Source organism: Cheilinus undulatus, linkage group 15 (assembly GCF_018320785.1).
Source record: "Cheilinus undulatus linkage group 15, ASM1832078v1, whole genome shotgun sequence".
Classification (NCBI taxonomy): Eukaryota; Metazoa; Chordata; class Actinopteri; order Labriformes; family Labridae; genus Cheilinus; species Cheilinus undulatus.
Window position 1 is genome coordinate 26893353 of NC_054879.1, and position 23622 is coordinate 26916974.

A 23622-nucleotide genomic window follows, 5' to 3' on the forward strand; every position below is an offset into this window, starting at 1 on the left:
GTCTTTATGGTTGGCTTGCCAACAGTAAAAAGATTTATTCCACCAACTTAACTAACTCATAAGCTTAAAATAAGTTTCAACATGGCTCACTTTATAAAGTGGTGCAATTTGTTTGCAAATGTGATTAAAGCTGCAGCAATCAGTGTAGTTTAAATGTTACTGCTCCAGTAAATTGGAGAATCTTTCTGAATCCATCCATCGACTTCCTCTATCATAGCAGCTGTACAATTCTGATGATACAAACATCCAAATCATATCTGTCCCCTTAATTTCTAAGTGTAGTTTCGTATACACTGGAGTCCAGTCTCCAGCTGTCATTTTAATCCTAGAAATTCAAACTCAGTCACCCACATGTGTACTCGCAGGATTTACCACACGCACACCAGCGCTTACTCTGCCCTCAGTTATGTCTCCAAGGTTGTTTGTAAGGTTTAGGCTCTCTCTGTGACAAAAGATGAATAATTCATCGCTTCAGTGGATTCTTCATCTTCCTCGCTCCTCTGCATATCTCTCCGTTTGCCTACGGGCATGTTAATCACATACAGGAAAGAATCTCTTTAGATGAGACACAAAGTAATCTGCTCAAATATCCAATATGATTACATCAAGCTCAAGAGATCTGTAGAGGATGAGCAATATTCTGGAGGAGTGAGAGCTAAAGAAGAGTCTTTTAATCAAAGATGTTTTCACAAAAATTCATTGTTGCAGTTCTACAAGGGGAGCTCCAAATTAGAAAATCTTTTATGAGAATAAAAATTTGAGTCCCACATGGTTTAAAAACAGTCAGAGTAACTCTGACTATCAGTAGATTGTCACAACCTGAAGTTATATTCATATTTTTTTGCTTATACTTTATATTGTGTTATTTCTGTCTGTGCTGTTGATCCTGATTTAAGCCCTGCTTCCTTTGTTACTATTACTGTCTTTGATCAAACCTGTTATTGCTGACCTCCATCCCATTTGAAACTACTGAAAATACTTCATGATTTGACTGACTTAAGAGGCCTCAATTTGACTGGCCTCAGAAAAAGAATAAAGACAAAGATACAGTGGTTTATAGGGAGAACTCGAAATCTTTAAAAGCTTGTTTGAATTATTTAAAATGTTATCAATGTCTGACACTAAGATGCTGGCTTGCACAAGCTGTTTTACAACAGAACATCAACAGAGGTCTTGTTTTAAAAAAAGAAAGACAAGTCAGATGTGTTACTCATTCTGAGCTGCCTTACTAAACCAGCATTAATGTCAAATTGTCCATGGTGTTCACACTGGTCAGTTAATAGGACTGGGCCGTTTTTATGGTACTGACACTGTTGAATAGGAGTGTGAGTCTCTCCTTCTCAAAATGATTGTATTTGATTCACTGACGATTCATTGAAATACCTAATGACTCAGTTCAGTAAAATCCCATTTGATTTGTTTGATGCAGTCCAATGCAAACTAATATTCTGTCATTGTGTTTATGAACTGAAGTCCTAATCTCAAACACCTGCCCTGGTGGAGCTGGGGGGGGGGGGGGGGGGGGAGTGAAATAGTTGTGACCAGTGCAGGAATCTTTGCCCATCTGCCATTATAATTTCACTGACTTTAATAATTCTGCAAAATGTAAAAACTAAATATTACATTTGCCAAAGAAGCACAAATTAAAGCCAGTTTCACAATTTAAGAGACTCGAATAAACAGAGTGATACCAAATCAAAAACAGCTTTTCATACATCATTCATTATTCCTCTTAATGTGAATATTTTCATTCGGACATCGTTATCTCCACTCGCTCTGTAGCTGACAGATTTTGTCTGTTATTGTGCTTGAATTGATCTCCAGCTTGCTTAAATCCTCTTATTATGCCACACATGTATCATGTCAACAAATCAATCATTCTGAACAACACGTTACAATTGTAAACCCCGGGAATATAACAACTGTGGATACTGTGATAACTGAAGACTTCTCTGAGTTTAACCATGAAAGTGTTTTTTTCCAGGTCTGTTTGACCTGCTTGCCTAGTGTTAGCATCATAGCTTGTCTTCAGTGCTGACGTCTCAACAGGTGACATTTATGTGCTGCCGTTTTACTCTATCGCTTTTTCCCAAAGTGTTCAGACAGGCAGACATTTCGAATGTTATCATTCATATGGGACATATGGGTGATATGGTGTGACTATGGAATAGATTGATCAATATGCCAGATAGCAGACTGACTATATTTCACTGGGACATGTCCAACAATTACACATGGGCAAGAGAAGTAGCAAAAATATTTAATAAAGCTGGTCTCCAGTATATATAGGAATAAATTAAGGTGTCGTGTCAACCAGATTAAGTCAATGCTTTTTGAGAATTATAAACAAAAGTGGACTGAGGAAGTTTTATGTAAACCAAAATTAAGAATTTATAACCTGATTAAAAGAGTTGACAGTCCAGAGCTTTATGTTATTCTAAACCTAACTAGGGCTCAGAGATCTGTCTGTGCTCAGCTCAGATCCTTCCTCTTGCTCTGGAAACAGGTCTCTTCCATGGCGAACATGTGTTTTGTGTGATTTGGGTGAAGTTAAAAGTGAATTGCACTTTTCATTTTATTGTCCTCTGTATCACAATCTAAGATGTCAGCTTTTCTGTAAAATGCCTGCAGGCTGTCCTAAATTGTTTTCTGTCTGATGAAGAAAGACTCAAATTTTTGTTTACACACAAGGTGTTTCAACTTGCACAATTTGTGCTGAATGCCTTTTAACAGCGTAAGAGGACACTTTATATTTGACTAAAGCTGCTGTCTAATAAGGATTGTAAGGTCTAATAGCCAATGAGCAACATTATGTTAACATTTGATCTGCTTCTGTCTGATATAATTGTGATGAGTTGCTCTCGTCATTGTTTGATTGCTCTTATTTGTTTTGTATTTCAGTGTCTTGTAAGTCTGTGAGGGCTGGACACCTCTTTTGGTGTATGGCACGATGAAATAATAATAAATAATATTTTAAAAACTTAGAAAAAAAACATTCCATCATATTAAGTCAACATGACTTGATTTCTGAGGAAGAGAAGAGTCTATATTTTATATGCTTTTACATCTTTAGTCCTTTTTAGTCTCTGTCTATGTAGTTGGGTTCCTGTGTTGCCTGGGTTCACCTTGGTTATTCTGGGTTTTTCAGTCTGGGTCTTTTATTTTTATATATCTGTGTTTTATCTCTTTCTTAGTTGGTCCATTCTTGGGTTTCATATTGTGTCTGCTGTGTCATTGATGTTGGGGTTACAATGTTGGCTGAATTTTTCATGGGTTCTTCTGTTGTTGGGGCTTTTTCTTTGTGGTGTTCTCATGCTTGTCTTATGATGCTTTGCCTTAATTGTGATTCTGCTTATTGTCAAAGCAATAATCAAATACAAATACAAATAAAGTTATGACTATGTTTAACTATTTCAGTAATAGCCACACATCTATCAACCAAGTGAACACTTATCGGTGTTGTGACTCATGTAAAGGAAAAAGATCAACTGGAATCGCGCAAGATTCAAAACGCTGAGCTGGAGTATGGAAGAATGGCATATCTTTGTAGTACAGAACAGTTGACGAATTAAGATAAGTTTATCCTCCCAATTGTCTTGGTGTATACAATCTTACTGCCAGGTGTTTAAAAACCACATTAAATAATAAATGGGTCAGACCAAGCACTTATTTACTGACAAGCACATTTGGCAGAGTGCGTCCCTTAAACTGCATTTCATTCAGTCCTTGTATAAAATTCTTCGATTCTTACAGAAATATATAAAAAGAGGAAGCTTATTACAGGGTTAAAGGAAGTGATTTGTAGCTGCAGCATTGCTTTCATTCTTCATGATCAATCTTTGTATGGCGCCAATTCCTAACTTAAATTATCTCAAGACGCTTTATAAAGAGGACAGGTCTAGGCAGTACTCCATGTTGTGGCCCATTATAATAGACCAGTGTTAAACATTATCATTAAAATAAACCAGCGTTAAACACAATGAGCAGTATTTAGCCCCTTTACAGTGGTGACATAAACCTTGCCCAATAACATCCTCCAGATCATATCTCATCACATATTTACCCCCAGAAAAGAACTGGGATGTTTTTATACTTACAATCCTGTGTATCACATGACAACCAGCGGTGGCTGTCTAACAGCCTAACTTTAGAGAAGACCAGGGTTTAGTGTTGTATGCAGTACAACACATTATGCCTAGTGCAATACAAAATAAGATCAAAGAGACTTTAAACTTCCTCTGTATGCAAAAAAAAGTTATGTTCCTCAGTCTGATAGGAGTAAGAGCTGGCTTCATCCCCTCCTCTCTCTATGTGGTGTCCTGCAAACAAGGACTGCCATGAAAGCTGTGTACACTTTTGAGAGGGCGATTGGGGACATTGAAATGTGAGCACATCAGTCAGAGGGTAAATAAAAGAGGAAATGAGAGGAAACATGCTGCCAATGTATTGTGAGAGCAAAGAAGAAAACCACCAAAAGCCTGGATGAAGTGTTTTTGATGCCATATGCTGGACTTGGAGGCAACACGGGAAAATGAGTCAATCCTTAGAACTTTTTTATGTCTCTGCCCCTTTAAGTAGACCTTTTTTAACCCATCTTTTCCCTTTTTCTCTACAGATCACACCTCAGTTGGAGGACTTGGGGACAGTTTTTACGAGTACCTGCTGAAGGCATGGCTCATGTCAGACAAGACTGACACCGAAGCCCGCAAGACCTACGATGACGCCATTGAGGTGAGAGAAAAAAAATCATAATATTCTACAATATTCATGATTAGAAAACATTCTTTAGGCCTTAGGAAGGCTGTCAGTTTATTTATGAATAAGCCCTTTTCATACATGCAACCCTGACATTTTCTGCAAAATTTCAGTGTAACCTACCAAGAGCATTTCTTGACTTGCTTGATCACACTTGGTCTTCACAGCAGGAACTTTTCCAACAGTTTTTCAATGGGAGGTTTGGGGAAAGTATTTTCAGTATCAGTATTGTTTTAATCTGTATCTAAATCGTATCAAAATTCTGATGTTGGGCAACTGTATTTGGTTTGTATTGAAGCGCTGTCTACAGACACAGGCCCTAAAAGTGCATCAGTTTGGAGGATGGATCTTCTGAAGCAAAGGATGAATTTAATTCTGCTCATACAATCTATTCAGTTTTTATTCTTTTGACCCTCCCCCACCTTAATGCACTCAATGTTAACACCCTATTCAAACACACTTGGTATTCATTCGTAACCTCCATCCACATTCCTCTTATAATTGATATCACGTCATCCCTCTTTTCTGACCTTAAATCTTCAACTCTCTGCATTGAATTTCAATGCAAATGCCCCTCATGTACATTTCAATCACTTTATGAATACAATCACACTCCCACATCTTTATACTATATGTTCCACTTCAACCTTCGTCTGTTCTCTTTGTTTCCCTTGTTTGGACCTTATCCTCACATGTGTCCAAACATTTCTATAAACACTCTAATCTCAAACATCCTCATTCACTGTTACCCCCTCACTCTCTCTCCTCCTCCTCCTCCCTCCCCTTCAGGCCATCGAACGCCACCTGATTCGCAAATCAAACGGCGGTCTGACGTTCATCGGTGAGTGGAAGAACGGCCACCTGGAGAGGAAAATGGGCCACCTGGCCTGCTTCGCTGGTGGCATGTTTGCGTTGGGCGCTGATGGCTCGCCTGACGACAAGGCGGGGCACTACCTGCAGCTGGGAGCTGAGATCGCACACACCTGCCATGAATCCTACGACAGGACAGGTGAGAAACACATTAACATTCAGACACTCCAGTTACCTTTCATTTGAATGAAACTGCTTTGATAGTGCTGAACAAAAAATCTCTGAGCCACCTCTTCACTATTCATCATCACGCATGAGTTTTACATCATCATTTTACATCATCATCACGCATGAGTTTATATTTGTTTGCAGGACCCACATTGATTTCATCATTTAATGATGGATCTCTCCTCCACTAGAGGAGGTTATTAAAAAGAGTTTCGATTGATCGATACCTGATATTTTAAAAGAAGAGTCTGATCAATGGACAAAAGTTTTTGTTTTAATTTGTTTCCATATCGGTTAGAAGTGAGTTTGGGTGATTGAACTTGCAACCTATGGCAGGCTCCTTCATAAGACACGTCCTGTTACAATTATAAAAATTAAGAATTTCCCTCTTTTTAAAAAACTGTCCATATATCTGAGATACTGTAAGGGCTCATTATAAAAATCACATAGGAATGGTCACTTTTTAAATTAACATAGATATTTCAGTGCAATAATTCTATATATTGTATTTCTCAGGCCCATCTGTTTTCACAAGCTGGAACTCACTAATCCAGTGAACAACTTCATTTAGGGTACAAATGTGTCTGAGATCAAAAACAACAATTAGGGGTGCGCGATAAGATGATGTCAGATCATGAAGAAATAGAATGTCTTGGCGATCTGCTTAATCTGTTTAATCGTAGGATCTGCTCTGCGACTTCTCGCTCTTTGCCCCCCCCCCCGCTCCCCAATGCAGCGGAGCGGCATGCTAAAAGTGAAAGTGAAACTTAAGATTTCGTTCTCACGATGATTTCTAAATCTTACACGAAGCGTCGTCTTGGGTTTCTGAACCATCAGTGTACAAAAAATATTTATTTGCACAATCTGCACAAAGCTTATCAACGTTTTTTTGATGAGCTCTAAAGACAGCGTCCTCTGGTCTGCCGAAGTTCAAACAGAGATGACGCATACCGCGGTTCAGCAGAGTAAAGTGTGTCTGAGGCAGGTAGCCTATGTAACTGTTACAACTGACATTGTTTTGCTTTCAATTATCATTTTCCGAGTTATTTACAAGCCTTTTCACCTGGCAAGTAAATGTCAGGATAACGCAGTCATGGGTGAAACGTTATAACATCAGCGTCTTTTTACAGAGTGAGGCAGTGATGTCCACGAGGTGCAGACATGGATCATTATTAGAAAATGTTTTAAACTGTAAAATCATTGATTTACATGCATTTCTTTGGCCTACATTCATACTGCTGCAGCATGTAATCCTGCCTTTCCTCTTCTCTCCGTCATTGTAAGTAGCAGACAGGTGCCAGTGTGACACGTTTATGCCACTGCTCAGCACAGCCTTATTCAGAGCAGCAAATCAATGTATACACGACCTTTTTTGAATAAAAATCAAAATTGCATTAAATAACATACAGTCAGTACTTAGCTGCATTACCACATGTCTCAAAAATTCATCAAATGTGTGTCATATTTATATTTTCTTTATTTGGCAGTCTGTAAACAAGGCTGAAGTAAATGCGATGTTAAATTGCATACTGTATGAACAGGCTACTTGTTTAAAGCTTCAGCTGCAGGAATTCTTTTTAAAGACCATATACTTTAAAATGCAAATCAAAGTGTTAAATTGTGCTTAATAAACAGTAAAGTGGATTTTAAAATACAGACAAAGACACACATAATAATTCTAAAGTGGTGCAGAAAATTTAGATATTGGTTCCAGAACACAGAATAGATCAGAATGCGGGAAAATAAATGTTTGGAACTTTAATATATTGTGGGATAAGACCTCTACATATATACATATATATATATACACACACACACACATACATATAATGCATTGGCCAACAGGATAGTGCAGAAGAAATAGAGAAAAATCAGAGAAAAGGTTGTTTTTTTCTGGTCATTTAACTTGAAAATTTGTCTTAGAAATCTTATGAAAAAAATTGTGATAAAATCGAGATCGTCATCTGGCCATAAAAAAATCGTGATTTGATTTTTTTTCCATATCGCTCACCCCTAACAGCAATCCACCAGAAATATGAGAGAAGGAATCCCAGCAGGGATTACTGTACAATAGGCAACATCCAAACAGATTTAAACACTCTAACCAGTGGCATGATGGGAAACTCTGCCCACATCTCCCTCCGACTTGAAATGGTAATGGACAGAGCTAGGATTTGATGACTCTCTACAGAGTTGGACTAGCACTGGTTAATCAGTGCATTCAAATAACTCCCAACATTTAACCTGTTGTTTCATTTAACTTGGAATGGGTTTAAAATCACCTCTGAATTTTTTTACCCTGATATATCAGCACTCTAGTTTTTTGCTATGCTGTCATCTCCAGTTGATACATATGAGAATAGCTGCACACTGGACTTCTGGACAGGGCATTAAGACTGGTTACACAGTGAAATCAAGGTGCTAAAAGCTTAAAAGTATGATCCAATCAAAGGAGACCTTCCAGTATACCTTCCTTTATGTCCTCCAGAGAGCATTAATTAGGCAGCAAAGAAACAAATGTGCGATCCTGCATCATGATTTAGTCCTTAGGAGTGTTTGCTTGTGTTTATTCAAGAGCCGTGAGGTTGCTTTGGAAGAGCAGAGGTTGTCATGGCAACAAATTAAGATGGAGAAAGAGACAGAGGGTGTGTGTGAGGGCAGAGAAGTTTCTGATTTGGTGGCAGAGAGTTTGATAGTGACAGGCTTTCTGAGACCGACCTGTTAGTGTTTAATGAGCAGTCATTCACCACATCCATTAAGTGAGTGGGTGTGGGAGTGGAACCATTCATGTGTGCGTGTCGGTGTGTTTAATCCTTTCAGAGTCACTCCTGTCACCGCCCCCTCAGCCCCTCTGATTTTTCACAGTTGGTCTGTTAATAGCTGTCACACTTAATTGGCAGAAAACACTCGTAAGATGTTGAAAAGTCTGTAAAATCAATGGGGATGGAGGCTTATTATCTCCTTATAGCACACGCAGTCACACTAATGCACACGGGCACTGTTTCATATCAGCTTTGACCTATAATCAGCAGGCACTGAACTATAAACCAAACAGATTTAAAGATAACACTTATTTTGTGCTTTTTCCTCTTAAACATCCTTCCTCCTCTATACGTCAATCAACAATCGCTGTCTTTACTCACCCTTTCGCTGCATCTTTCTTATTTGTCCTTACATTGCTCCTAACATTTCTGCTCCTCTCTTTTCTCCTCCTATTATCTCCTTGCCTTTTTGTCCTCTGTCCTCCAGTGTTGAAGCTTGGCCCCGAGGCCTTTAAATTCGACAGTGGCCTGGAGGCGGTTGCCGTCCGGCAGAATGAGAAGTACTACATCCTGCGACCGGAGGTCATTGAGACCTACTGGTACATGTGGAGGTTCACCCACGATCCCAAGTATCGGCAGTGGGGCTGGGAGGCAGCACAGGTAAATAATACACATGCAACTAGGCTGTCATTAGAAGACTATGATTTGTGATTGTTTGCTGTATTCAGAATGATTCCACTGATAGTAGACAGTGAACCAGACATTATTTTAGAGGAGGGAAAACAAGGGAATCATTTCATGATGCCCCAGACTCATAAAAAAAGTTGTCTAAGGATAAAACAGCAGATCCAGAACAAAGTCTTCGTTGTATTATTTAGAGAGAACCAACATTGTTCTATCATGAGGAAAGCATTTGGCAACATTGCTCATCAGAAGAAAGTAATCACATCAATTTAACAGGAAGAAACTTGAGCATAACCAGACTCAGGATGCATTGCATTTTGTCACAATGAGCCAAGAAACTGGAATAGAAGGACTGATGGAAAGAAAGGCATACTGAGCAAAACTACAGTGGATGATACGATACGATACAAAATTTGTTCTGTCATTAAAGTGCTGCACACATAGAGCTCCCACCACAGTGAGAATAGAATTTTGATTCCATTGTTTCCATCCCATCACAACATTTGCAGCGTTGCAACTCTGTGTCATGGTTGTGATATTTTAGTCTGATATGAATTATGATTTCATTTTGTTCTTTAATGTCTAATAGACAGACAGCAAAAGTCTTAGTTTTCATTTTCCTAAAAACAAGACGCAATTAGTTACTTGAGTGAAGCTAAAAATTGGACTAACTGCACCTTTAACTAAGTACAATGTTCATTTTGAGCTTTCGGATTGTTGGAAATGTTTTCAGACTTCCTTTGGAGTTTTTACCCTGGACACCACCGTGAAGGATCGACCAAGATATCTGCCCTCTTTGCTTTTCAGTTTCTGGTAAATTAAGGAAAACCTGACTAGTGAAGGACTTTAATGAAAAAGTCTATCCCATGAATCATCAGCTCTTGCTCTTATTTCAGCAAAGAAAAAAGAGACGGGTTCCAAATAACAAAAGCCAGCAGGTTTTTAGGGGAAATGTAGTCTATTAGGGGAAAGTAATCAACCTGAAATTGAGTCAGAAATGAATTCCATGGGATAAATGGAGCTTTACTAAATGGCAGCGACAGATAATAAGAGCTAAACCCAGACTTTCCTCAGGATTTTCAATTATACATGTTCAAAGTGATCTAAAGAACATCTTTTAAGGTGTAAAATACCTCTGAAAATAAAGGATAGCCAGGTCCAGAGTAGAGAGAAAATGTGTTATGATTATCTAGATGTATGAGGAGGGAAAGTAAGAGTTTGTAAGTAAGTCTGGGGTCATTTCCTTACTTGTTTCTGGGATATTTAGAGATTTGAGGGCATTCAGGAAGATTTCTAGTGATGTATTACATGTAAAATGCAGATATATATGTACTAGGGCTGTCGATAGATTAAAATTTTTAATTGCAATTATTCTCACAAATTTCATTGTTAATTCGAGATTAATTGCAAATTAATCCCTCTTTTTATCCGTTAATGTACCATACAGGACTGTTTCTTAAAATTTAAATACCCATATCAACACAAGTGGACAAAAATGCTTTCTTTATGCAAATGTTTGTTCATGTTAACAGCCCAAAACAATGACAGAAAACATCCAAAAAATTCTCTAGACTAAGCTTAGCTGCAGCTTAACACCGAACAACAGATGTCATCATCCCACATGGACATAAAGAACAAGGTCAGTGAAGTTTAAATCACTTAAAGATCATTCCTGGATCCTTCACACTAAAGCAATTTTGACCTTCTTTCGGGGGGGGGGTAAAGGCTCACAGAAACATCCCTGAACACCAAGAGGACTCACAACAGGATGATACACAAAAGAGGGACTAAATAAAATTAGAGAACTATACTACCAATCACTGGAAGAAGTCAAGTCTTTGTTGAGAGCTCAGCAGTAAGGCACATTCACATCTAATGGTGTTTCACTGTTCTGATGTGGTCAGAGGTGAGTAAGGTAGACACATCTGCCCTACTCAAGAGAAAACGCAAATAATTACATAAAACACGTCTGCTATTAGTTACCATCTTTTCTATTCAAATTAAAAAATGCCCAAATGTAACATGAACGCTGACAGTAAGAAATTACTGTCATCAGTCCAGTGGATTTACTGGAATGATGTCAATAAACACAAATTTGAAGCTGCTTTTCAAAACTCATGAGCACACAAAATAAAAGAAGTCTCAGTGGAGAACTTTTAGGTGTAGTAAGAGGACTTAACCATCTTTTCATTCTTCAGATCATAGAAGAGCTACAGATTTAATCTCAAACCAATTTTTCTTCATAAATAAAGGGCCCCACTGTCTAATAATGCTTTTTACCTTATGATACTCTTATGATACTCTGTTCTACTGTCACACACCAGCCTCTGCTGCTCTGTCCCCTCCTCTTCCTCCTCCTCCTCCTCCTCATGATGTAGCTGTACATTCACCATGCACCGGACCATCTCCTCAGGGACTGCAGTCGACACTTTTGCAGTATCTTAATTGACTGTTTTTTTAATTTGATGTTTATTTACAGTTCCACTCAAACGTTTTGGTGCGCAAGTTTGTTTTCTCCGGATACTTTCGCTTTCAATAAGGAGCTTAGTGGGGATGGGAGAGGGGGTAAACTGACCTTTATGAGACGTGATTGGACCAGTCCACAGTCAGTATAAGGGACAGTGCCGCTATGGAGCTGGTACATAACTCAAATGAATAAATGAAAAAATCATACCGGCCTAAAAGTACAACAACCCACTGGGAAAATGCCGGGTATACCATATAGCAAGTCTATCCCTGCTTGCAGAGTTTGTCTGAGCGTGTCCGTTGTAAACAATCCAGCATGGCTAAGGGGGCGGCGCTCAGCATTAGCGGTGTGCTCGGCCAGCGAATGATGCGAAATATTTAAGACTCTACAAACTCCAGGTAACTAGGTTCACGTCAAGAGTAAGAGCAAATAACTTCGGTCTTATCCAGCATAATCTGAATGCTGAACCTGCCATTCAGAAGTATCTGTCCTGTATACATTTTTGCTCACTTGCACTGCATCACGACGGCGCCGCTTCCTGATCTGGCAAACTACGGGATGGGTCCAGGGTCACACAGCATGCATGCGTTGATTGTGCGACAAAAAATTAGTGACGTTAAAAGTAATTTGAGTTAACACGATATCAACGCAATAACTTTGACAGCCCTAATATATACATATATCATATTTATAAGTCGAAAGTCAAGGTTCTCTAGTTTAATTTAAGCAACCCTCAGGCAACTGTTTTTACTATTAAAGTCAAAGAAGACAATTTGCAAATTGACAGAATGGTGAATGTTTTTTTTTTGTCTTGGCAGATGAGGATTTTATTTTTTAATTTAGTTCTTGCAGTCATTATCAGTGAAACTCCTGCAAAGTTTGTGTCAATTTTTCTGTTATAAATTGAAGCCATTTAATCATTGAGCTGTCTTTGTTTTACTGCAGCTGAAACTATGATTTAAATTGACTTTAGTGTCTAGACGACTTTTGAATCTGAAGGTCAGACTCTGCGTCGTAATGAGTCTTCCTTTGTCTCTAATGAAGGAACCACAGAGCAAACTAAAGAGTTGTTTTCATCCTGTTCCTCTGTGCCTATTACAACCTGCAGCGGGGAGACCATTTCAAACCTAGTTTCTGTCTCATAGGCTCCAGAAAGAAAGACTGTCAAGCACAGTCTAGATGGTTAGCTCTTTTTGGAGAGTGTCTTAAGATAGCAATTGTTATGAATTAGTATTATGTAAAAATAGATTAACTTGTAATTGAGGGCTGGATCACTAGCTGTTGGGAATGTTGAGGCATAGACTGTTTGGCTGGTAGCATCATCTTTAGGGGATCGTTCACAATCCTGCCCATTTTTTGTTGGCTGAAAAGGGCAAAAATCCACAACCCCAGTTCCTAAAAATGTTGGGGAGCTGTATAAAATGTTATTAAAAAGAAGTTTGCAATAGTTCATATATCTCTGAAACCCAATTCAGGTTAAAGCGTGTGTCATGCAAGAAGAAGCTATATGTGAACATTTTCCCGGGCCAGAGCTCATTTAAAATTGACTGAGGCAGAATGGAAAACTGTTCTGTGGTCACATGAATCCAAATTTGAAATTCTTTTTGAAAACCACGGATGCTGTGTCTTGCAGACTAATGAAGAGTGGGACCATCCAGCTTGTTATCAGTTCACAGTTCAAAAGCCTGCATCTCTGATGGTATGGGGTTGCATTTGTGCCTATGGTGTGGGCAACTTACACATCTGGAAAGGTACGATCAATGCTGAAAAGAAGATAGAGGTTTTAGAGCATGCCTCTCTTTCAGAGAAGCCACACACCACATCCATCACAACAGCATGGCTTTACAGTAGAAGAGTCCAGGTGCTGAACTAGCCTGCCTGCAGTCCAGACCTTTCAGCAATAGAAAGCTTCATCATTAAACGATGTGGCAAAAAACATCCATGACTGTTGAGCAGCCAGAATCCTCTTATCATACAAGAATGGGACATTTCTCTCCCAGAACTCAAGCAAATGGTCTCTTCTCTTCCCAGATGTTGACAGACTGTTGTTAAGAGAAGAGGGGATGCTACACAATGGTTAACATGGCCCTGTCCCTACTTTTTTGAGATGTGTTGCTGCTTTTCAAATTCAAAATGAGCTATTTTTTTCATGAAATGGTAAAATGTCTCAGTTTCAACATCTGATATGTTGTTTGTGCTATATTGTAAATAAAATATGGGTTTATGAGGTTTGCAAAGGACAGCTGCATTACAGAGTGCAGATTTGATAATCAAACAGGTTAGCATCTTTGGAGGAATAGTTTTTTTTTTCCTTTGTTTCATTGGTGGAAAATAAAGGTTGGTCTGTGCTGGTTGTGCCTCACATAGTTAATGCATCACCTTAGAGGGTGAAACATGGTACTTTCTTCCGATTTCTACAGCAAAGTCATGAGTATCAGCAGAGATTTCCATATCAGCCAATGTTGATAATTAACTTATTAAACTGTTATCAGCCATCACCAATATTCTGCCAGTAATATTGTTCCTCCCTGTCTTTAATCCCTGTGTTGTAATCTCTCAGGAGTTGTTAGTTATTCATCCCTCCTTTGGTATTTTGATCTGAAAGCTTTATAAAAGTAGAGCAGAAATGAGAAGCCCTGGCTGTCCTTTTCACTCCCCTGCTCTTCTCCGTCTGACAGAGGATTAAAGAGCTCGTCTTCCACCCGAAGTGTCTCCTCTGTCTGAATCTCAGCCGGCCTGCTCGTCAAACATTTTGTTTTTTCCCCTCTCACTCTTTTCAAACTCTCCTCTTTCTCTTTCTCCTGCCAATCTTCTTGTCAGCTTTTTTTACTCTATTTTTTTAAATACTGAAACGTCTCCTCTTTGTCTCTCTGAGTGGGAGTGAGTGCAGACGCTCTCATGTGCCAAGCAGATACATTGGCAAGTGTATTTATGATGTGTGATTGTATAAGTGACAAACAGAGAGCTAGTGCTGAAGGACTCATCATGACTGCTCTTTGATTATTTAATTTTGCATATGAACACAGAGATTTATGCAGATCTCAGAGTCTTTATGTTGAACTGAGCTTTTTTTTAATCAACAGTATATTTAGATAACTGTTGAGCACATTAATCACCACAACCCCATAATTTTTGTCCTTTAGAAGGTGTATGAACCTGTGAACACACTGTATATTTTATACCTGCATACAAAGAGCAGTTGTTTACATTTTAAGCTATCTTGACATGTTTTTTCTCATTCTGTCACTTGCATGTTGTCTTTTTTTTCAGGGCTTTTTTTCATCTCATTCAAACACATACAATAACACTTTCAAACACCCCCTGAAGCTCTGCGTTCAAACAAAGCCTACACTATCCTGCTCTCTTCATCTGTTGATCTCTCTATCCCTCTCTTACTTTATACACAAACACTTCCTAAAAACACCTGTGATCTTCTCTGTGTTTGCGTCACATATTTTCACCTTTGTACCCCAGCTGAGTCTATCTGATTCATCAGCCACCTGCACCTGTCTATCATACTCCTTTTTACCATGAACAAATGTCTGGCCTTTTATTAGTGTGCATGCACATCCATTCACAATAAGTCACCTGTTTTTGTGTGCTGTAATAATGGGAAGAAAAAGATCTTTTAAAGTACTGTGATTTTTTTTAGGTGAATGATTTTAAAAATCAGTTTTTCTCTAGGATGGATAATTGTGACATTATTTCCTCTTACCAAAGAGCAGCCAACTTGAGCTGAGAGTGGTCAGAGGAGATGTTACATGCCTTTTTTTTTTTCAAATCTCTTCAGTCTTTAACACCACTGATTATTTGAAATGTGTTTTTTAATCATAATTTTTCCATTTCGTGATGTCTAAGTTATATTCTAAGTTGTATGGCTGTTTCCTGGGCATCTGGGAGGTAAGCTTCTGTAGTCACATGTCGATGTGTCCTTGGGCACAGCACTCGACTCCAAACTGCTTCCACTGTTGTAACAGAGGCCTATGAAAGTGTGTGAATGCTGGAGGAAGTACTTTATAAACTTAAACTAGAGATGCACTATGTTGGATTTTTGCCGATATCCAATATGCCGATACTTTAAAACTCATTTTGGCCGATGCCGATGTTTAATGACATTTTTTCCACTGTAAAAAACACCAATTCCAACCTGTACTACAAATCTATTTTTTATGTTGGTAGTCTGTTTCTGAAGAAACAGACAAAACATTTGATTTTTATCAGAAATTAAGGGTGTATTGTTTTGTTTTGTTTTCAAATACAGCCATACACTAATGAAAAACTTACAGTAATGTCTTTGGGTTACATGTACATTACATGCTACATGTGTTTTAACAGTACAGCCAAAGTCATCTGCATCTTTGAGGGCAATAAACAGATTATTATTGCTCAGCCAGTTTGCAGGATGGCTCCCTGAGATAATCCTGATAAAGTGCTTTAAATAACAGCAACAACAAAAAGACAGATTCTTAAATGCAAAAAAATAGCTAGAATTTAGAGCTTACAATACATATAATTTTAAAGTTTTGAGACTCAAGATGAATAAAAGAAATAAAACTTCAACTGAAGCAGTTCTCCTGATTCTGCTTTAAACAACACAAACTTACTAAGCAACCAAGTTTATTGGGCATTTCCCAGTAAACAGCTCTGTAAAAACCCAGCAACACCCACATCTCCAATGCTGGAGACAGGACACCTTCGTGCACAGCCAGCTGCAGTTTGTTCACCATGCACGAGGGACTTGGCACAGGGTAGTCCATCATTGCTTTTGCCATGTTTCACCCACTCTCACATAGCATGACATGCACGTTCTTTCTCCATGTTCTATATCCAAAACATGTTTTCAAAAGTGGCTGCAATAGTGGCTGCTTTAACATAGCGGGGCTTTAAATGAATCATTAGCTGCGGAAGCCCATATATTCCACCATGCTGAAAGGCTGATTATCAAGAGCTATAAATTCAATGATTTTCCTGTTCAGCTCCTCACCTTTGGGTGGTCGCTGCTGTATTTTTTAGCTTTGTCGAATGACTTAAGTAGAGGCTGTTGATGAGTGTTCCCTGGCACAAAGTTTTGTGATTCTTTATCTTAAGAAAGTCCTTGTAGTGATCAAGAGACAGTTTTTTAGATGCACAATTAAACTGGTGGCGTTAAAGGCATGTTGTTGAGTCCTCCTTGCATCACATGTACTTTAAAAGTGATACAAACAGCTACTTTGCTGTCTTGTTCCCACAGCTCAAACTTCTTCCACACAACTGTCATATTGAGTTTGTTGTTGGCGCACGTCCGGCGTCATCGCGTGCACTTAATTATGACATCACATTATCGGTCGGGCATAAATTTTACTATCTACCAATACCAATAATTAACCTTGTAAGCTATTACCGATATACTGCCGATAATAGCGTGCATCCGTAGCTTAAACCCAAAAAATGTGACCAGGTCTCTCTTGTTAAAGAAATATTTAATTTCAATTGGACTTCTCAGTTAAATAAACTTAAATAATAATTAAATAATCACAACCCCAATTTTAAAACAAGTTAAGGCACTGAGGGAGAATGGAGTGGGGTTCAGCATATATTCATCATTCTCTGAATACATGTGGTAGCATGGCTTAATCTTGTGGCCTTATTAACGTAGGGTTAAGCTCCCAAACATTTCCATAAACACATTCCATCAGCTGAGGGTCTATACTGACTGTGGCAAACACCATCAAAATATAGTTATTAAAACAACAGCACTTTTTCAGCTAAAATAAAGATATTTACTGCTCACTCCCTTCTGATTTTTGTCACCAGTTTATGCTTTCTGCAACTCAGCTGCTGGAACTACAGACTCACACTGACTGACGTTGCATGCAGTCTGTATTAATCGTATCAGCACCCAAGAATCCCGGGGACGAAGGCGTGTAATCCCAGCCCTAGAGTGGAGTATGTGTGCTTTTATGAGTCTGGGTGTGTGAAGGTGAAGCTGCTGTAATGTGAAACGTGTCCTCGCTTAGCAGCTGGAGACACTCCTCCTCCTACAGGTAGACTTTTATTAGGTAATTTATTTAGCACAGATGGTCCTTTTGGATGTGTGTGTTTTACATTTATACGTACAGTTAAATTTACTGATCTACTGTAGTGAGAAGGTTAAAAGTTCCCAGACTGCGGAGCATTTATTCGAGTGTAAATGTGACCTGTGTTTTAATGTCTTTTTAAGCAGCTAGACATAATGAAGGATATACTCAGCTTTATATGAGTGTGTGTTTTATGTATTTGTGTGTGGCACAGGCTGCAGTGTGGCTCCAGAAGGGCAAATGCATGTCTGGAGCAGCAACCCATTAATAACAGGAATTATGGCTCCAAACTCCTCGTGACGGAAATCTGCTGACAGCAAAATGGTCACTCCAGGACAGGATGGAGGGAGAAGTCATGTGTCGTATTTGTGTGTTAGAGAGAGACAAGGACATAGATAATACTTTTCATTACATGCGTTAATAGTGAAAGTCAATAAAGTATGAGCAGGAGTGTCACGCGGCTTGAATTTTTATGGAGAAGCCAATTTCACCGTAACGAGTCGTCACTGTAAATCAATACAGCACAGGTAGCGTCTGCCAGTCAGCAGCTGCACGAGCGCTGCATTTTTAATGAGTCATTACAGAGTCGTGTGACTGCAGATGGAGGGAGCACCTGTTCACAAATTAGACTTTTTTTTTTTTTCCAAGAAGAGGACATTTTTATTTCTCAGCACCCAGCATGAATGATAAGAACTCATAACAGGTTTCATTTGGTGGAAAGAGCCATGCATCACTAAATACATATTTTTTTCTGTTTTTCTAATGTATTTTTAGGGCTTTTGTTTGTATTCAGAGAGGAGAGGACAGTGGATAATGTAGGAAATCAGGGAAGGAAAGTGGGAAACTTAAATGCAGGAAAGGAGCCACAGGTCTGATTTCGAGCCCCCGTACATGGAGCACAACCTTAACTATAAGGTCATCTGCACCCCATGTCTAGTGTTTTTCTGTGGTTTCAAGTTGCTTGGTCTTCGGATGGTTTTGCCTTATAAAAATAAAAATAAGAAGAAGAGAGTTTATTTAAAAGTGTCTGTGCATATTAATAGACAATATTAGTACAGGTCACGACAGTTTAAATATGCAAGATCATCGCCACTGGCTACATTTCCATGTTGCTGTCCCTTGTAGCTGTTGCTTAAATAAACATAATTAAATCACAAGCAAATTACATATTTAATAAATGCATTTGCATAGTAGTAGAAACGATCAAACAATAAGCATTGCACATCAATACATTCAGCATGTTGCACAGTTCTTAAATACAACATACACTATACATGCTATCAGAAAAAAAATCCTATTGTGCAAGTGCAAATCTGGTTGGACTTAAGCCGTCCTCTTTACTTAGCCTTTAAAGCGCTATATTTAGGATAATTTATAAGTTTCTGCCTTACACAGACAGAACTGTCTAGACAGATGTGGTTTTTCTCTGCAGGACATTACAATTACCGCGAGCAGTGTCTCTTGTAGTCTTTGGGGAGGGGCCACTGTTGGCTCCCCGTGTCTTTGAGTGGAAGAGGTCAGAGCTGTTAAGCTTTTTGTATACAAAACATAATACTTTGAATTTTCTGAAGTTTTCAAAATTTAGAATTTATATTTATCCAGGATATTACAATAAGGGAAGGCAAGATTTTTAATATAAGTTTATTTAGCCTTGAAGAACCTCATTTAGATTAAAAATCCTGGCACTGGTCAAGACAGTAGCATAATCAACAGTTACAGGCATGAAACTTAAAACATAAAAACAGACAACCATCTCCTTAGTCACAGAGACAGAAGGTCAGTTAAAACCTCTACAGCTTGATTGGTTTTCCTCCAGTTCCTTTAATGTATTATCAAATATTTAAAGAGACAGCTCACCCAGACACAAATTTTCCTGTTGTAGATTCCAGGTTGCAGGAGCTGCATACCTAAATTCATGTCACCCATTTCAGGGTGGACTTTGGAATCAAAGCAAAAGTAAGTCTAGTGACTCAGTCACAGAACAAAGACTGTAGCTTCTTTTCATGTGAATAAGATTACACAACTATGAGGGAAGAAGGTCGATAGGTGTGATTTGCCAGTGATTTTGTCTTTTGAGCAGCCTATGAAGGCAAACCAACTAGATCATAGAGAATACAATTAAGAGTTTAGGACTTGAGATTACTGTAGAACTCAGCGCCCCATAGTAAACAGTATCCAAAGATTTAAGGCATTAGGAAGATGCATACATGAATAAAACATCACCAGAATCAAATAGAGGCATTAACGTGTCAGCGACAAATCTTTTCAGCAGCAAAATACAAACTAAACTAACTTCTGGAAATGAAAACCAACCACAGTTTTAACTCCTTTGCAAGTTCCTCAGTTTTTGTGAAAGAAGTATTTCTTGCATTATTATTATTCATCATTTTTCTGTAGGGTTAGGAGTGGTAGTGCATGTGCATTTTCCCACAACATTTACATGTCTATAATTTCAGCCAAAATGATTCTCTTCTGTTGCGTTTCGGCTGCTCATTTACAAAAAAAGGGTGTTTTGAGTTTCTAAAAATAGAAAGTTATGTAAAGGGATTAAGGAGTAAAAAACTCTGGTAAACAGCACCGTTTCCCTTGGCGTGTAAGGTGGCAATATGCAGCTCCTCTGGAGATATTTAAATTATTTGAGTTGGAGTATTCTGCATCTTGCCTCTCTTTTAATAAATGAATATATAGCATATTATGTTTTTATGGATGTTGTGTTCTTGTCTGTTGTTCTTATGCCAGTGCTGGTGAAAGGTAAGTGAGTGTGTAGTACATAATGCTTTAACACTGAGATTGTAGGGGTTCCCATCCTCTTGCACTGCAGAAAAGTTTGGGAAGCCCTGATGCATTTGGAGGATTATAATGTTACAAACCAGATGAAATTGCTTTCCTGTCTGTGGTCTCATTGCTTTCAAATTGGTTGAGATTTGAAAACTGTCCAGTGTGTAGCCATCATTAAGAGTTTACCATAATTTCCAGTAATTTTAAGTTGGAAGTTTTTCTATCACCACACATTTTGACACACTGTTTGCACATGCATGCTCATCATGGTTTCAGCAGCCATGCACAAGTAGGTGGACTACAACAACAATAACGGATTGCTTGATTCTGTTTAAGCTTCTCAATTATCTATTTATCTAAGTATGTTAACACCTCACTGCTCTGTAAAAGGCAGAGTATGTGTGTATGCACTTTTTATTTCACATGTCACATCAACTACTAGCCTGGCATCTATCCTACAGCGTTTTTGTCATTTTCTGGCTGTATCACATTGCCTTCTGAATGCAGGAATTTGCTGGAAACAGTAAAGAAAATCATTTTATGTGGATCATTTTTATGTAAATGTGTCTTTAGTGCGCCTGGATGAAACTGACCCACTTTTTGCAATGAACCTTTATTCTGCTTTGAATAGACTTTGAGTAGGTTCCTCTTTACTTTTTAGAAACTATCTCTTCTCACTTCTGATACAATATCTTTTTAAATGAATGATATTTTGTGAGCAATGATATGCCAGAAATTTTAGGCAAAGTTGTATTTATCTCAGCCCAAAACTGGCTGAAGATAAGTCACATAAACGAGCCTTTGATGAGTTCAAACTTCATTTGACTGTCATCTCAGCACGTGCTTTAATAAAACTGATACAGCTTATATTGAACTGACTTCTTCATTGATTGTTTCGGGGCTTTTCTATGCCCTTATTTCAAAGGAGGATATTTTGTAGTGTTGGAAACAGGGAGGAAAAAGTGGGGAATGGCGTGTTTGAAGTACCAAGGGCTGGAGTCGAATCCTGGCTGCATGTTTTAAAGACTAAAGCCTGCGTATGTGGAGCATGTGACAGACATGCTAGACCATCTGGCATACTATGAATTGACCTTTTGGAGAAACCTGTTCCAGCCTGATTGAATAATCTCCCACTATGTGTTTCCATTTAAGGAGACTGATTAGATATTTTAAGTAAAACTGTGTCAATACAAGCCGTTAAAGGAAGTTTTTTCTCAGGATAAAGACTTAATTCACTTTGACCTCAGCCTCTGTTGTCGAAGTAAAACAGAGCTGACAGATTCTATTCTAATGCTTGTTTTAACAGGTCACTAACTTGCTGTGTACTGGTTTTTATTCTGGCTGTCTTTATGAAGAAGAGGCAGTTATCAGGCCAGTTTAATTGTCCACATTGAGCTGTTATCTGACTGGCTGTCCTCCGTGTTGTTTTTGAAACGCTGACATCACAGCTGTTGTGCTACGAGGATCAGCGATAAACCCTCGAAAGCAGAAGTGAATGGACAGAGAGGATTTACATCATGATGCATAACCACCTACAAAAGGAGCCTAAATATGTCCTGAAAAGGCTCAGCATCAAGTTTATTTTTGTTTTGACTTTAAAGCAGTACACGCCTACTTGAAATCCAAAGAAATCAGATGTAACCTTGCACTGAATAAAGCTTAAAATCAACTTGAAACAGATCACAGCTTGTCAATGAATAAAGAAACGTACTGCATCTTCTACTTAACACCTTTCTCTACAATGTATTTAAAATCTGATGCAAACACAATCTATGAATTTTCTTTGTCTTTATAAACTGCTCCCCCACATGCACACAGAATGAGTGCATCCCCTCATAATGAAGCTGTTTCTGGTCAACGACAGACAATAAAGTCAATGTTTGCGAATAAAATGTAAATGCAGGGGAAGCAGGGCGAGGCTTTTGTGCTAATCTTCTTTTCCTCCCGTTTTCTACAGCTGCTGTTTCCTGTATGTGTCTCCCCAGGACTCGCTCTAATCTGTCACCAGCAAAGAAATTAATTATAGCATGCTTTTGAAAGCTTATTAAAATTGTGCTCTCCTTCTCCCACCCCCACCACCTTCTCTCTTGGCCCTTTCTCCTTGTGTTTTTCTTCGTCTTTATGATCCTGGTCTTATTATTTTACCTTTTTCTCTCCGACTCCTGTCCTGTTTCTTTTATTTCTTTATCCATGTTTCAACTTTTGAACTTCCATCTCTTTTCTACTTTTCTTGTTTCTTTTCTATCCCTATCTTATTCCATCCTCCCCTCCCTCCCTCCCTCTTTGTCTCCTCATCTCCTCTAGGCTATCGATAAATACTGTAGAGTGAGCGGAGGTTTCTCGGGAGTGAAGGACGTCTACTCTTCAAACCCGACCTACGATGACGTGCAGCAGAGCTTCTTCCTGGCTGAGACGCTCAAGTAAGATCACACCACACTGATGAGTTGATTAATTAATCACTTCTGTGATTAATGGCATGATTCAGCGTGTAGTGAAGGGGCTGATTGAAAGAACTTGTCAGCCTAGATTGAAATAATCACTTCAATTTGTATGAAACTTGTAAAAATAAGTGAAAGAAAAATCTTCAAAAGCAGCATCCTGTCATTCAAAGATGTTGCAAAAGCATCTTTTTCAGAATTCTAAAAAAAACAAAGAGTATACAGGCTTTAAGCTTTAAAAGAAAGCCATGAACAGAAATTTTTATAGTATCAAAGACTTTTTTACAAATCAAAAGTTTCTTCAACAAATAATTAAGTCACATATTTAATGTTTTCAACAAATGCAACTGCAGTCTTGTTTTTAGATTTAAAGAAAGACATATAGGTAGAAAAATGGGGCTGCAGCTACTGCCCTGATGAGTCCAACCATTCTTGAAAGGATGTAAAAAAACACATAAAATCAAACTTATTCTAGCATTTGAATAAAGTGCAATACAGCTGTAGTTCTCAGCAGGTGGATTGGGACCCAAGCCTTTTCTCATGCTCAACAGTCAAAGTGGTGGAGTCAGTGCATATATGTGGTGTACATAGGTGGTGGAAACATACATTTCTTACATTTTCAAATCAAGCAACAGCATTAGACA

General features: G+C 38.5%; 1 protein-coding gene across 3 annotated transcripts in view; it reads left to right on the forward strand.

Annotated features, from left to right (window-relative positions):
• man1a2 (mannosidase, alpha, class 1A, member 2) overlaps positions 1 to 23622 on the forward strand; it is a 219426-nt gene that overhangs the window by 190808 nt on the left and 4996 nt on the right. For all 3 annotated transcript variants that reach the window (XM_041806736.1, XM_041806737.1, XM_041806738.1), the window contains exons 10-13: positions 4616 to 4731; positions 5545 to 5764; positions 9043 to 9215; positions 22845 to 22960. In XM_041806736.1, the coding sequence (XP_041662670.1) occupies positions 4616 to 4731; positions 5545 to 5764; positions 9043 to 9215; positions 22845 to 22960 (625 nt within the window). The remainder of the gene's footprint in view (positions 1 to 4615; positions 4732 to 5544; positions 5765 to 9042; positions 9216 to 22844; positions 22961 to 23622) is intronic.